This window comes from Onychostruthus taczanowskii, unplaced genomic scaffold (assembly GCF_017590055.1).
Source record: "Onychostruthus taczanowskii isolate IOZ18803 unplaced genomic scaffold, ASM1759005v1 scaffold249, whole genome shotgun sequence".
Classification (NCBI taxonomy): Eukaryota; Metazoa; Chordata; class Aves; order Passeriformes; family Passeridae; genus Onychostruthus; species Onychostruthus taczanowskii.
This window is the reverse complement of record NW_024499785.1, coordinates 155,114-164,723: the sequence shown is the minus strand read 5'-3', so window position 1 is coordinate 164,723 and position 9,610 is coordinate 155,114. Positions and strand designations below refer to the sequence as shown.

Here is a 9,610-nt window from a genome sequence, read left to right as displayed (position 1 = left end):
CATGGTGGCACTGGCACAGCTGGCACGAGACAACGGTGATAAATGACCCCATGGTGGCAGCAGGGTGGCTTTATTGGGGACTGGGACATGGGGGGACCCCCCCTCAGTCCTGTGCGGAGCTCGGTGTCACCTGCAAAGTCCTGTGTCACCCTTGGGGACAGGTGTCACCCACAGGCAGGTGCTGCTGTCCTCCATGTCACTGGTGGCAGCTGTGTCACCTGTGAAGGGTCAGCACAGCCCCGTGTCACCTATGTCCCCGTGGCTCACGGTGTCACCTGTGCTCCCGTGTGTCACCTGCAGACGTGTCCTCGGTGTTCGTTCACGCAGTCGCTGAGGTCACTGTGTCACGCTCGGTGTCCTTGCTGTCCCCAGGGGTTCCAGTGGGGCTCTGGCTGTCCCCGCTGACCCCGGCCAGGTGACGTTTCTGCCGCAGGAGTTGCCGGTACCGGGCGGCCGCAGCTTCCATGGTGGCCTGGAGCTCGGCCACCTCCACGGCCAGCGTCACCCCTGGGGACAGGGGGACACCGGGGGGACCAAGGAGGTCACGGGGGCCGTGAGCTTTGGGCCCTTCCCGGTTCTGGGGACACCCCAGATTTGGGGCATTTCCCCCCATTCTTGGGCCCCTCTGGGTTTGGGGACCTTTGCTGGTTTTTTGGGGATCCCCAGTTCCCCCCAGTTCCCCCAGTCCTCACCCCTCTGGAAGCTGCCCTGGGCCTGCCGCAGACTGGGGGGCACCAGGACCCCAAACCAGCCCAGGGGGTCCGGGGGGGGCCGGCTGGGGGTCCCCCCTTTTTCGGGGGCTCCCCGACGCTGCCGCAGACCTGGGGGAGAGAGAAAGGTCAGAGACCCCCCCGTAAACAACTGAGGGACCCCGCAGCACCCACAGGGCCCCCCCCTCCGCAGCACCCATGGGTGACATCCCCAGACCTCCCAATCTGTCCCCAACATCCACTGGGGACCCCCACACCCACAGGACCCCCCCGGGTCCGTCCTCCAGCCCCCCTCTCACCGTCACCCCCCTCCTGCTGGGGGTCGCGGTCCTCGGGGTCTCCCCCTGTTCCAGGCACCTCCTCAAAGTGGGGGCATCCCTCCGGGTCCTGCCTGGGGGTGACACATTGGGGACAGCGTCACCACCCTGCCCTGGTGTCACTTGGCCACCACAGGGACATCCCAGCACCCCTCAGTCACCCCCCCAGAACTCCTAAACCTCCCCTCACATTGGGGACATTGATGTCACCCCTGTGTCACCTCCCCAAACTGGGGACACCCCACTGTGTCCCCTCCGGTGTGTTCCCCATGTCCTCATGTCCCTCCCTGTGGCCCTGCCACCCCCCCACTGAGTGTCCCCGTGTCCCCCCCAGTGTCCTTGTCCCCTCATGTCCCCCACCTGTGGCACACACGGACTCGGGGCACCATGGTGGCCCCGTACTGCAGGGACGAGACGCGGTGACAACCCAGGGAGTAACGGGCCTGAGCCAGGGACAGCCACCCCTGTGGGGACATTGAAGGGGACAGAGGAACATGGCATTAGGGACAGTCACCTGGGGGGAAACACAGGAGACACCGTGGTGTGTCCCCACAGTAGGTGACGTGTTCCTCCAGTATGTGCCAGGGTGGGTGGTGTGTCCCCAGCCACATCCCCACAGCTGGGGACAGTCCCCAGCTGTGTCTCCCCATGGGGTTGGCACATCCCTGTGGCGGGTGGCACCTCCTCACAAGTGTCCCCCTGAGGGGTGGCGTGTCTCCATTGTGTCCCCGCTGTGTCCCCTCACCTGCCGCAGGTGCTGCTCCAGCTGCTCCCGCCGCTGCTGCAGCAGCTCCAGCGCCTCCATCACCTCCAGCGCGGCCGCGTCCAGGGACAGCGACAGCGACCCTGCGGTGGCGGGGGGGGGACACGGCTCAGGACCCCGCAGCGACAGCCGGGGGGACCCCAGGGGCTCCCCCAGACCCACCAAAAGCCCCCCCTCGCCCAGGATCGGCCGGGTCCCCACGGTGTCACCCGTGTCCGCCGGTGTCACGCGTGTCCCCGGGGACACCCCCAGACACCTCCGGGCCTTCAGAGACCACATCAAAGCACCCCCGGAAACCCGCTGAAAAAACCCTCAGGCTCTCTGAGAGCCCCAAAACCACCCCAAAACGTTTCCTATCTTCTGGAAACCCCCCAAAAACCCCGGAGAGCCCTAAAAACAACCCCCGGAGAGCCCTAAAAACAACCCCCGGAGACCCCCCCGGTGCCCCCGACCCTCCCTCACCGTCCATCGCCGCCCTCAGCGCGGTCTCAGGCCCGGCCCCGCCTCGTCCAATTGCAGCTCGCCCCGGCACCTTTCGACCAATCAGCACGCGTGGTAGCCTGGTGGGCGGGGCCTGCGTGAGGGCCGGCGGCGCAGCGGGGTGACGCCGACCCGGCCGCCATCTTGAGTGAGGGCATAGTGTTTCCCCCGGAGAGCCCTAAAAACAACCCCCGGAGAGCCCTAAAAACAACCCCCGGAGACCCTCCGGAGCCCCCGACCCTCCCTCACCGTCCATCGCCGCCCTCAGCGCGGTCTCAGGCCCGGCCCCGCCTCGTCCAATTGCAGCTCGCCCCGGCACCTTTCGACCAATCAGCACGCGTGGTAGCCTGGTGGGCGGGGCCTGCGTGAGGGCCGGCGGCGCAACGGGGTGACGCCGACCCGGCCGCCATCTTGAGTGAGGGCATAGTGTTTCCTCTCCTCTTCCGCAGCACCGCGCGCTCCCATTGGTCCGCCGACGCTCGGCCAATGGGAGGCATCAGTGCTGGGAGGTGCCGGCGTGTGAGGAGCGGCGCGGAGGGACCGCGACCATGGTGAGGGGCGCGGGGGGTTGGCTCGGTGGTCCCGTGTCCCCCCCGTGTCCCCTCCATCCCTCCATAGCATCTCCGGCGTCCCCTCCGTGTCCCCCATCCTCTCATTTCCATGGCCCCCACAGAGGGCCTTCCCCCCTACCCACCGCCCCCATATCCCCCCTCACGCGTCCCTCACACTCTGTGTCCGCTGTCCCCCGATGTCCCCGCTGTCCCCCGATGTCCCCGGTACCCCGGTGTCCCCGCTGTCCCCCGCTATCCCCGCTGTCCCCCATCCCTCGCCGCCGCCCCCTCAGCGCCCCCGCCGCGTCCCACATCCTCTCATTCCCCCATCTCCCCCACACCGGACCTCCCCGTGTGTCACCGCCGGTGTCACCGCGTGTGTCCCCGTGTCGCAGCTGCGGCGCCAGGCCCGGGAGCGCCGGGAGTACCTGCAGCGCCGGGCCAGGGAGCAGCAGCAGCAGCGGCAGCGGGAGCGCAAGGAGACCCTGCGGCGGGCGCTGGACGGTACCGGGGCACGGCGAGGGGGCGAGAGAGAGGGGCTGGGAGGGGGGACAGGGGCAGCGAGAGGGGTGGAGAGGGACCGGGAGGAATTTGGGGGGGTTACAGGGGGTTTGGGAAGAGTTAAGGGGTGTTGGAAGAGATTCCGAGAGTGTGAAAAGGGGGTTGGGGGCGGCAAAAGGGATTTGGAGGAGGTGAGGAGAGTCTGGGGGGGGTAGAGAGGAATTTAAGGGATTTGGGGGGTTAAAGAGGGGTTAAAAGGGGAGATGGGGGTGCTGCGGGCCCAGGGGGTCATTTGGGGCTGGGGTATTGGAATGGGGAGGGTTGGGGGTCCTGTCTGAGCCCCCCGTTTCTCTCTCCCCCCCCCCAGAGAATCGGCTGCTGCCCACGGAGCTGCGGCACGAGGCGCTGGCCCTGCAGAAGGAGCTCGAGTTCGACTTCCAGGCACCGGGGGGTGAGAGGGACCCCAAACCGGGGGAGAGGGACCCCCAAACCGGGGGAGAGGGACCCCCAAATCTGGGGAGAGGGACCCCCAAATCGGGGGGGAGGGGCCCCCAAATTGGGGTGGGAGGGACCCTCAAATTGGGAAGGGAGAGTGGGGAGAGGGACTTGCAAATTGGGACCAAGGCACCCCAAATCGGGGTAGAGGGACCCTCAAATCAGGGGGGAGGGTGGGGAGAGGGACCCCCAAATCAGGGGGAAAGATGGGGAGAGGGACCCCCAAGTTGGAGGAAATTGGAACTTTCAAACCCAGGGGTGGGGGGCAGGCAAGACCCTTGAATGAGCTGGACCCCAAAATGGGGAGAGGGAAATCCAGGGACAGGAGGGAGGCAGCCAAAAAAAAAGACCTGAAAAACGAGACTGGCCTCGTTTTTAGGAGTCTCCTCAAATTCTGTGTGGGTTTTTAAATCTCCCAGATGAGATTAAATTCACCCCAAAGTGAGTGTGGGGTTGCACCAACGGCCACAGCCTGGGCTGCACCCCAAATCTGGGCCTGGTTCCCCCCACAGTGAGCCGTGAATCCCCCAAAATGGGAATTAAACCCATTTCCCCCCAAAATCCCCCAGAACCCACTCACTGCGTGACCCCAGCGACCCCGGGGTGGGTGTGGCTGCAGTGGGCGGAGCTGGGAATGCAGGGGGCGTGGCCTGACAAAGCCCCGCCCCCAGAGACCGGTGACAGCCAGGATGACGAGTACAGGTGGGCGGGGCTGGAGCCCCCCAAAGTGATGGTGACAACGTCACGTGACCCCAGCGCCCGCCTCAGGCTCTTTGCAAAGGTGGGCGTGGCCAGGGATGGGTGTGGCCTGGGTGGGTGGGGCTGTGTTTGGGTGTGGTCTAAGATGGGTGGGGCTCTGGGGTGGGTGGGGCTGTGTTTGGGTGTGGCCTAAGATGGGTGTGGTGCTCTTGAGTGGGTGGGACCAGTTTGGGTGTGCCCTAAGATCAGTGGGTGGAGCCAGTTTTGGGTGTGGCCCAAGTGGGGGGGTGGAGCCAGTTTTGGGTGTGGCCTGAAGTGGGTGGGACTGAGGTGGGCGTGGCCCAGCCTTAGCACCCTGACCCCACCCCTGTGACTGCTCCCTTGGGGGTGTGGCCTCAAGCAGGGGTGGGGCTTTGTGTGGGTGTGGCTGGGCAGGGGGAGGGGTTTGTTTGGCCCCACCCCTTGGGGGCTGAGCCAGTGCTGGGCAGTAAAAGCCATAAGAATGGGAGGAGTCTTTGTGGGTGTGGCTTCTAGTGACCCTGAAATATGGGAAGGGGCGTGGCCAGGGATGGGTTTGTGATTGTCACCCTGTCACCCTGTGCTGGGGGGACAGAGGGGGACATGAGTTGGGTGATTTGGGGGACATTGGTGGGTGGTTTGGGGGTCACAGGGAGGATGATTTGGGGGACACAGTTTGGGGGACACAGGGGGGTTATTTGGGGGTCATGGGGGAGGTGATTTGGGGGACACGGGGACACTGCAGTGCCACCAGTGGGGGGACGCTGCGTGAAGGGGTGACACAGACAGGGCTGTCACTGAGCCCACCCCGTGTCCCCGTCCCCAGGAGCTGTGCCTGCTGCTGCCGGGCGCTCGCCGCATGAACCGGGGCCGTGCCGAGCTGGGCGCGCTGGTGGCGGCGTGCCGGGCCGCGGGGGTCACCGACCTGCTGGTGCTGCACGAGACCCGCGGGCGGCCCGGTCAGTGCCCCGGGGGTCCTGGGGGGGCTGGGGTCACCTTCTGGGGTCTCTGCTTGGAGGGGAGGACCTGGGGGGATGCCTTGGGAAGGGTGAGCTAGAACAGAGCTAGGCATGGTTAATTAATAATTCATTGAAAGGATTTCCTCAATGGATCCACCTTGGGCAGCACAAGAGCCAGGGTGGCACCCACGCTGAACCAAAATGTTATAAAATGGACAAGTGGGCACAAGGTCTCCCACTTTTGTAAGTTCTGGTTCATTTGCATATTGGAGTTAATTGTCCAGTCACAGCTTTAGGTTATGAAGCTCCATTTTTCTTGGTTTTCTCTTTACAATCCAAATTGTTTATGCTCTTGAGCCTGAGATTTGGAACATTTGTCCTTGGTCCCCAGCTAGAAAATGAATTGTCTCCTTACTCTGTGCAGGGAGTTTACATTTAATACAAAGTTCAGAGCCACACACTAAAGCAGCACAGAATCTGAAAAACAAAAAATCTAAATCCTGAGGCATCAAGGGAGTGGGTGGGGCTAATCCCAAGGGGGTGTGGCCTGATTGTGGGTGTGTCCTGATCAAGCCCCACCTCCCAGATGGGCTGACCGTGTCCCACCTGCCCCACGGCCCCACTGCCCACTTCACCCTGAGCGGGGCCGTGCTGCGCCAGGAGGTCGGGGGGCTCGGGGGGGCCCCGCTGGCCGCCCCCCACCTGCTGCTGCTGCGCCTGGATTCCACTCTGGGAAAAAGGGTACGGCCGGGGGGGGACACTGGGGACATGGGGGGACAATGGGGACATGAGGGACGGGAGGGGAAAGGGAGACACACACTTGGGGGGATGTGAGGGGATACGGGGGGTTACATGGGGAAGGAAATGGGGACAATGGGGAGGAACACGGGAGGCCCCAGGGATGGGGTGTCCCCATCTCTGTCCCCATCCCTGTCCCCATCTCTGTCCCCATCCCTGTCCCCATCCCTGTCCCCATCCATGTCCCCATCTCTGTCCCCATCCCTGTCCCCATCCTGTCCCTATCCCTGTCCCCATCCCTGTCCCCATCCTGTCCCCATCCCTGTCCCCCCGTAGGTCGGGACCATCCTGAAGCACCTGTTCCCCGTTCCCCGTCCCGACAGCCGCCGCGTGGTGACCTTCGCCAACGAGGATGACGTCATTTTAGTGCGGTGGGTGACACGTGGGGACACGGGGACACGGACAGACCCCCACCAAGGGCCCCTCTGACTCCCCCCTCCCCACAGGAACCACGTGTACCGGCGCCGGGGGCGGACGGTGGAGCTGGAAGAGGTGGGACCCCGCTTCCAGCTGAGGCGTGAGTGTCCCCTGCTGTCCCCACCAGCCCTAAAAGAGTCCCCATGTGTCCCCAAATGTCCCAACAATCCCCCACCGTGTCCCCTCCAGCCTACCTGATCCGCCTGGGGACCCTGGATCAGGGGGACGCGGCCGACGTAGAGTGGCGCTGGCACCCGTACACGGCCACGGCCCCCAAGCGCCGCCTGCTCAGCGCCACCTGAGCCCCCCAGGACCCCCCTGGGGACCCCCCCAGGTGGGACCCACCTGCACACCTGAGACCACCTCGGCAGCTGAGACCCCTCTGCACTCCCCCAGGCACGGCTGGGTTTCTCACAATCAGTTTTTATTTGTCAGAATAAATCACTTTTGTCTATATTGGGTGCTGTAAGGTTCAGACGGGTTCTGCTGCGGCCCCTCCTCTGTGGGGGGGGCCCAGGGATCCAGACCCCCCCTCACACCCGGGACCACTCGGCCGGGGGGTCCCGCGGGCCCTTGGGCTTCCCGATGCGGAAGTTAAACCCTGCAGGGAGGAGCAGGGGGTCAGTGAGGAGGGGGGCTGGACATTGATGTCCCCCCTGAAACCCCCCCAGACCCCTTCCAGACACCGAGACCCCCCCCAGGACAGCAGGGACCCCCATGCTCACCCAGGCAGGGGCCGCTGCCAGTGTCAGTGGGGGGCGTCACGACCTCGTAGGCGCCGTCCGTGGGTCTGGGGGAGCCTGGGGGGCGAACCAGGGTCAGAATTATCGATCTTGGGGACCCCTGAGCCCCCCCAACCCCCCCCCCACTCACCTGCCGGGCTGGGGGAGGGGCGGCGCACGGGGCTGCCCGGCAGCGAGCACGTGCCCGAGGGGGCGGAGTCTCGTCCAAAGGGGGCGTGGTCTCTTCCCAAAGGGGAGGGGCCTCTCCCCGCGGCCCCGCCCCCCCGGCGGGGCTTGTTGACCACGGCGTAGGTGACATCCATGGCGGGGGGCGCGGGGGGCTCGGCCGGCACCGAAACGCTCCTGTGGGGGGGGGCAGGGGAGGGGCGGCGAGGGGGGGGACACCTGCCCGGGTCACCTGTCCCCGCTGCGAGCACTCACCTGAGCAGGGTGGGCCGCAGGGCCCGGCGGGCGACGGCGTCCTGGTACAGGGGGGGCTGGGGAGGCAGGGGGTCACCTGCGGCAAACCCCCCCAGCCCCCTTCCAGACACCGAGACCCCCCCCAGGACAGCAGGGACCCCCATGCTCACCCAGGCAGGGGCCGCTGCCAGTGTCAGTGGGGGGCGTCACGACCTCGTAGGCGCCGTCCGTGGGTCTGGGGGAGCCTGGGGGGCGAACCAGGGTCAGAATTATCGATCCTGGGGACCCCTGAGCCCCCCCAAACCCCCCCAACCCCCCCCACTCACCTGCCGGGCTGGGGGAGGGGCGGCGCACGGGGCTGCCCGGCAGCGAGCACGTGCCTGAGGGGGCGGAGTCTCGTCCGAAGGGGGCGTGGTCTCTTCCCAAAGGGGAGGGGCCTCTCCCCGCGGCCCCGCCCCCCCGGCGGGGCTTGTTGACCACGGCGTAGGTGACATCCATGGCGGGGGGCGCGGGGGGCTCGGCCGGCACCGAAACGCTCCTGTGGGGAGGGCAGGGGAGGGGCGGCGAGGGAGGGGACACCTGCCCGGGTCACCTGTCCCCGCTGCGAGCACTCACCTGAGCAGGGTGGGCCGCAGGGCCCGGCGGGCGACGGCGTCCTGGTACAGGGGGGGCTGGGGAGGCAGGGGGTCACCTGCGGCCCCCCCAAACGGGGGCTGCCGGAGCTCCCGCGTCCCCCCCAACCTCTCGGGGCCCCCCGAGCTCTTGGGGTCCCCCCTGAACGGCCGGGTCCCTTGTGTCACTTCCCCTTTCCGGGGGCAGGAAGTGCCGCGGCCGCCCTCGTGCCCCCACCCCGCCCCGGATGCCCGCGGCCCCCCAGGCTCGGGGCTGGGCCCCCCCAGGACCGGGGTCCCCCTCTCACCTGGAGCCCGCGGGCCAGGCTGAGGTGGCCGGGGGGCGGTGGAGGCGCCATGGGGGTCCCGGGGGGTCTCAGGTGTTGTGGGGCACAGAGGGGATCTGGGGGGTTTTGAGTGCCGCGGGCCCCGCCCCCGGCTGGAGCCCTGCCCCTGGGCTGGGCCCTAAGGCTCCGCTGGGAATTCCCTGTGGCCATTTGGGGGGGAGCCTGAGGGTCCCTATAGATACTGCAGGGGCTGTTTTGGGGCTCTCTGGGGTTTCTTGGGGTCTCTATTGCCCCTGCAGTGAGTCTGGGGGTGCTCTATAGACCCTTCAGAGCCTCTGTAGGGTTTGTGGGTGTCCTTATGGACCCTGCATGGGTCCCCTGGAGCTCCTGGGGTCCCCTGGAGCCGCCCCGGTGTGTCTGTGGCTCCTGGCGCGCACCCGGAGGCGCTGAAGGGGCGATGGGGCCGTGCAGGGGGGGCACAGAGCCCCGCAGGGGTCTGGGGGACCCCCAGAGACTGAGGGGTCCCATATGGCCCCGCGGGGGCGGGGCCAGGCTCCTATAGCCGCTATAGGGATCGCTGTGGCCCCGCCCCTCGTCACGAGGCTGCGTCCCGGTCACGCCCCCGTGTGACGTCACAGGGAGTCATGAGGGACGAGGGTGGAGCAGGAGAACCCGCCAAAAGAGGCGTCACTCTTTAGGCAAGGCCTCGCCCCCGCTGATTGGTCGGCGCGCGGAGGCCGCGCCCCCTTCCTCCGCGCCGGGCGGTGATTGGTGGGCGCGGCGGCGCGGTGACGTCACGGGGCGCGCGGCGCGGCAGCCCCGGAAGCGGCGGTGGCGGCGGGAGCGGGAGCGCGGCCGGTGA

The 9,610-nt window shown here is 67.0% G+C and overlaps 4 protein-coding genes across 6 annotated transcripts in view; 2 read left to right on the top strand and 2 right to left on the bottom strand.

The window, feature by feature from the left end:
• Window positions 1–54: 54 nt before the first annotated feature.
• On the bottom strand, window positions 55–2,547 carry CCDC115 (coiled-coil domain containing 115). 2 transcript variants are annotated; one of them, XM_041406325.1, is made up of 7 exons: window positions 2,520–2,547; window positions 1,773–1,873; window positions 1,388–1,491; window positions 1,010–1,101; window positions 693–821; window positions 295–507; window positions 55–218 (listed from the first exon to the last, which is right to left on the bottom strand). In XM_041406325.1, the coding sequence occupies exons 1-6, from the start codon at window positions 2,524–2,526 to the stop codon at window positions 320–322; spliced, it is 621 nt and encodes a 206-aa protein (XP_041262259.1). In that variant the 5' UTR covers window positions 2,527–2,547; the 3' UTR covers window positions 55–218; window positions 295–319. The 2 variants fall into 2 exon arrangements, with proteins under 2 accessions (XP_041262259.1, XP_041262258.1); XM_041406324.1 differs by lacking the exon at window positions 2,520–2,547 and adding an exon at window positions 2,253–2,323.
• Window positions 2,548–2,670: 123 nt separating this feature from the next.
• IMP4 (IMP U3 small nucleolar ribonucleoprotein 4) lies at window positions 2,671–7,162 on the top strand. 2 transcript variants are annotated; one of them, XM_041406317.1, is made up of 9 exons: window positions 2,671–2,821; window positions 3,217–3,325; window positions 3,690–3,773; window positions 4,489–4,598; window positions 5,361–5,493; window positions 6,080–6,234; window positions 6,568–6,662; window positions 6,738–6,808; window positions 6,898–7,162. In XM_041406317.1, the coding sequence occupies exons 1-9, from the start codon at window positions 2,819–2,821 to the stop codon at window positions 7,008–7,010; spliced, it is 873 nt and encodes a 290-aa protein (XP_041262251.1). In that variant the 5' UTR covers window positions 2,671–2,818; the 3' UTR covers window positions 7,011–7,162. The 2 variants fall into 2 exon arrangements, with proteins under 2 accessions (XP_041262251.1, XP_041262250.1); XM_041406316.1 differs by having other exon boundaries at window positions 4,387–4,598.
• LOC121336832 (transcription initiation factor TFIID subunit 4-like) lies at window positions 7,159–9,276 on the bottom strand. The gene is made up of 6 exons (XM_041406336.1): window positions 9,186–9,276; window positions 8,542–8,769; window positions 7,872–7,947; window positions 7,582–7,793; window positions 7,434–7,508; window positions 7,159–7,309 (listed from the first exon to the last, which is right to left on the bottom strand). The coding sequence occupies exons 1-6, from the start codon at window positions 9,274–9,276 to the stop codon at window positions 7,242–7,244; spliced, it is 750 nt and encodes a 249-aa protein (XP_041262270.1). The 3' UTR covers window positions 7,159–7,241.
• The window catches only part of LOC121336831 (vacuolar fusion protein MON1 homolog B-like), a 5,931-nt gene continuing 5,136 nt past the window's right edge, over window positions 8,816–9,610 (top strand). The window contains exon 1 of the mRNA XM_041406335.1: window positions 8,816–9,606. The gene's annotated coding sequence lies outside the window, so the exon portion shown is untranslated. The remainder of the gene's footprint in view (window positions 9,607–9,610) is intronic.

What these genes read in the sequence shown, in the direction of transcription:
- CCDC115 (XM_041406325.1), bottom strand. An exon ending in TGGAGCAGCACCTGCGGCAG is followed by an intron (nt 1,492 to 1,772) that starts GTGAGGGGACAC and finishes ATGTCCCCACAG; the next exon opens with GGGTGGCTGTCCCTGGCTCA. An exon ending in CCAGCAGGAGGGGGGTGACG is followed by an intron (nt 822 to 1,009) that starts GTGAGAGGGGGG and finishes TCTCTCCCCCAG; the next exon opens with GTCTGCGGCAGCGTCGGGGA.
- IMP4 (XM_041406316.1), top strand. An exon ending in ATTCCACTCTGGGAAAAAGG is followed by an intron (nt 6,235 to 6,567) that starts GTACGGCCGGGG and finishes GTCCCCCCGTAG; the next exon opens with GTCGGGACCATCCTGAAGCA. An exon ending in ACCCCGCTTCCAGCTGAGGC is followed by an intron (nt 6,809 to 6,897) that starts GTGAGTGTCCCC and finishes TGTCCCCTCCAG; the next exon opens with CCTACCTGATCCGCCTGGGG.
- LOC121336832 (XM_041406336.1), bottom strand. Translation starts at nt 9,276, where the DNA reads ATGGGACCCCTCAGTCTCTGGGGGTCCCCCAGACCCCTGCGGGGCTCT. An exon ending in CGCCCCTTCAGCGCCTCCGG is followed by an intron (nt 8,770 to 9,185) that starts GTGCGCGCCAGG and finishes CGCGGGCTCCAG; the next exon opens with GTGAGAGGGGGACCCCGGTC. An exon ending in CCCCTCCCCCAGCCCGGCAG is followed by an intron (nt 7,509 to 7,581) that starts GTGAGTGGGGGG and finishes TTCGCCCCCCAG; the next exon opens with GCTCCCCCAGACCCACGGAC.